The sequence below is a fragment of the Clarias gariepinus genome, chromosome 2 (genome assembly GCF_024256425.1).
Source record: "Clarias gariepinus isolate MV-2021 ecotype Netherlands chromosome 2, CGAR_prim_01v2, whole genome shotgun sequence".
Classification (NCBI taxonomy): Eukaryota; Metazoa; Chordata; class Actinopteri; order Siluriformes; family Clariidae; genus Clarias; species Clarias gariepinus.
In genome coordinates, this window is record NC_071101.1 from 19,185,988 (window position 1) to 19,188,943 (window position 2,956).

The 2,956-nt window shown below is 43.3% G+C and overlaps 1 protein-coding gene across 1 annotated transcript; it reads left to right on the plus strand.

Annotated features, from left to right (window-relative positions):
- The first annotated feature begins 1,295 nt into the window (after positions 1-1,295).
- Positions 1,296-2,563, plus strand: phlda2 (pleckstrin homology-like domain, family A, member 2). The gene is made up of 2 exons (XM_053486580.1): positions 1,296-1,904; positions 2,203-2,563. Exon 1 carries the CDS (start codon positions 1,455-1,457, stop codon positions 1,872-1,874), a length of 420 nt encoding a protein of 139 aa, XP_053342555.1. The 5' UTR covers positions 1,296-1,454; the 3' UTR covers positions 1,875-1,904; positions 2,203-2,563.
- Positions 2,564-2,956: the final 393 nt, after the last annotated feature.

Here is a 2,956-nt window from a genome sequence, read left to right on the forward strand (position 1 = left end):
ACAACAATCTACACAGTTTGAACAGAATTGTGAATATACTGTTTATATACTAAAAACAATCATGTGAGTGGAGAGGTCAGGCCACATAGTTCAAGTTTCCAGAAAGGATATAGTAACTTGTGTAATCACTTTTGACCACAGTATTTGGTCAAATGTATTTGGCCAAACCTGTTAATTATTAAATTTATGTGTGTTAATCAGGCCTTTTATCACCAGTGAAGGGCAACCTTATTGCTTCAGCATACCAAGACATTTTAACAATGCTATTCCTCCAAGTTGTGTTGGCAACAGTTTGGGGAAAGCGCTTTTCTATCCCAACATGCCTGTGCCCCAGTGCACAATGCAAGAACTATAATCATCTATCAACCTCATTTGGGATGAACTGAAACAGAGATTGCAAGCCAGGCCTTCTGGTCCAACATCAGTGCCTGACCTCATAAATGCGCTAAAGAACGAAAAGGAACGAATTCCAACAGAAACACTTTATAATCTTGTGGACAGCCTTCTAAGAAGAGTGGTAATGCAAAAGAGGGACCGACTCCATATTGAAGTGTCATTGCACGCTTGGCTAAATACGTTTGTCCATATAGGCTATATTGGGGGCGGCACCTCCAGGGTCCGGGTTCGATTCCTGGCCAGACTCGATTCCCCTCACTGTGTAGATGGAGTTTGCATGTTCCCCCCGTGCTTGGTGGGTTTCCTCTGGGTACTCCGGTTTCCTTCCACAGTCCAAAGACATGTAGGTTAGGTTAATTGGCGTTTCCAAATTGCCCATAGTGTGTGATGGATTGGCACCCGGTCCAGGGTGTACCCCGCCTCGTGCCCTAAGCCTCCTGGGATAGGCTCCAGGTCCGCGTGACCCTGAATACAGGATAAAGCGGTATAGACGACGAGTGAATGAGTGAGTGTATATTGGTACACAGAAAACATTGAACAACTTGAGGTACAACAGCAGAGAAGACATAGGGGTTCACTCCTGTTAGCGAAGAACACAAAAATCTGTCTAGGAAACAAAGAGCTGGGTTAACAGCTAGGTTCGGATGATAATAAGATTACACAGTCGCGGGTAAGGCTCGAGATATTATGGGCTGTAACTGGGCCCTAATGCAATGCTGTAATGAGGTATTTTAGGGAATAAGCTGAGGGCTGAAGGTCATCTGAGCCACATTTCCGCCCACGTTCCGCCAATGAATTACTCAAATACCGCGAGCGCATGTGACGTGCAGGAGGCCGGGCCACGCGACACCGCTATAAACCCTCCCAGTCTCATTCATTCTCAGTCCCAGACACGAGAAGAAGCGGGGAAAGCAGGAGAAGAAGAAGGAGCTCGCTCGCTCGCTCGTTTGCTCGCACGAGAAGGCGAAAAGAAGAAGAAGAAAAACACAGGAGCCTTTATTTAACCACAACTGCTTTTAGGATACAACCCACCCGTTTTCAGCATTCCTTCACAAATCATGAAAATGACTCCAGTTGAGAGCTCCAAGGTGCTCAAGGAGGGCGAGCTGGAGAAGAGGAGCGACAACCTGCTCCAGCTCTGGAAGAGAAAGACCTGCGTCCTGACCACGGACAGCCTGAACCTGTACGCCGACACGCAGAAGAAAAGCAAAAGCAAAGAGCTCAAGCTGCAGTGCATTAAGAAGGTGGATTGCGTGGAGCGCACCGGCAAGTTCGTCTACTTCACCATCGTCACCACGGACGACAAGGAGATCGACTTCCGGTGCTCAGGCGAGGATAACTGCTGGAACGCGGTCATCACCATGGCGCTGATTGATTTCCAGAACAGGAGGGCCATCCAGGACTTTAAAACCAGACAGGACACCGAAAGCTCCACTTCGGGACAGCAGGAATCTTTACGCATGGCCAGGGCACCGTGACAAACGCGTTCAACACACACGCACACTCCGGTGAGTCTGGCTTTAACACACACTGATCATATGGAATACACCACTGTATCTCATTCAAAATAGCAAAGATATGTCTAAAACATCAGCTCATCTGGGTCCTGTTGCTTTTGGTTATGTCATTTCCAAGGCTATAATCTGCCATCTGTCTTTTTATGTCGTGGACAAGACATCATTTCATTAATAATAATAATAATAATAATTATTATAATATGTATCATAAATAACCAAATATCAAATAAACCCACTTAGTCTGGTCATTAATTAATTACTTGTTTCTTCCTTTTTTTTTCCTTTTAAGGAGATGTAGAGAGTTAGATGGAGAAGAAAGCTTGGACCAAAGCAGAGATATTTGCACCACGTCTGAGAAGAAGAGACCCCAGAAGAGAGGTGCAATATCTAAGCTGGAGCTCTTCATAAACTCTGTCATAATTTCAACAGGCCAAACAGACACGCAAGACTGAATACTCGAACTTTCAAAGTCAAGTTCTTCAATATAAGGGATCCTAATGCTCCCTGGATTTCAGTTGTAAATTTGCCTATTTATTTGATTTATTTGCTACAATGGATGTAGTAGTCATAAAAAAAGGTGTTTGTATGTCTTTAAGTTATTTACTTGTCCTGTTTTAATGTTAATTTAAATAAATTTTCATAAAAATACAGCACTTCTTTTGGATGTGTGTCGTTCTGTCAAACATAGTCATATCCATGGTTATATAAAAAAAGAATTAGATATATCACGGAAAATAAGGATTTTAATTATAATAGGTGTTAAAGCGTACAATTTCAAATTTAAGGATGGCATGATGTAAAGATACTCAGCTATTTCTAAAGGCCATGGAAAGTCCCTTACTCATTCATGAACAATGTGGCGTCATACTATACAAGATAAGGGACTCAATAGACCTGTTTTATTGCATTGCTGCATTGCTCCCTGATGAAAGGATACTGGAATCCCAAAGAGTGTGACGGTAGGTGTGAGTGGAAGTTTGTGGCCTAATTGTCTTCACGTTATCGGAGTTTATGAGGGGTTTAACAAGCTTGCGCCAATAGAC

Excerpts from the sequence above, each read along its gene's own strand:
- phlda2 (XM_053486580.1), top strand. The coding sequence starts at position 1,455 with ATGAAAATGACTCCAGTTGAGAGCTCCAAGGTGCTCAAGGAGGGCGAG.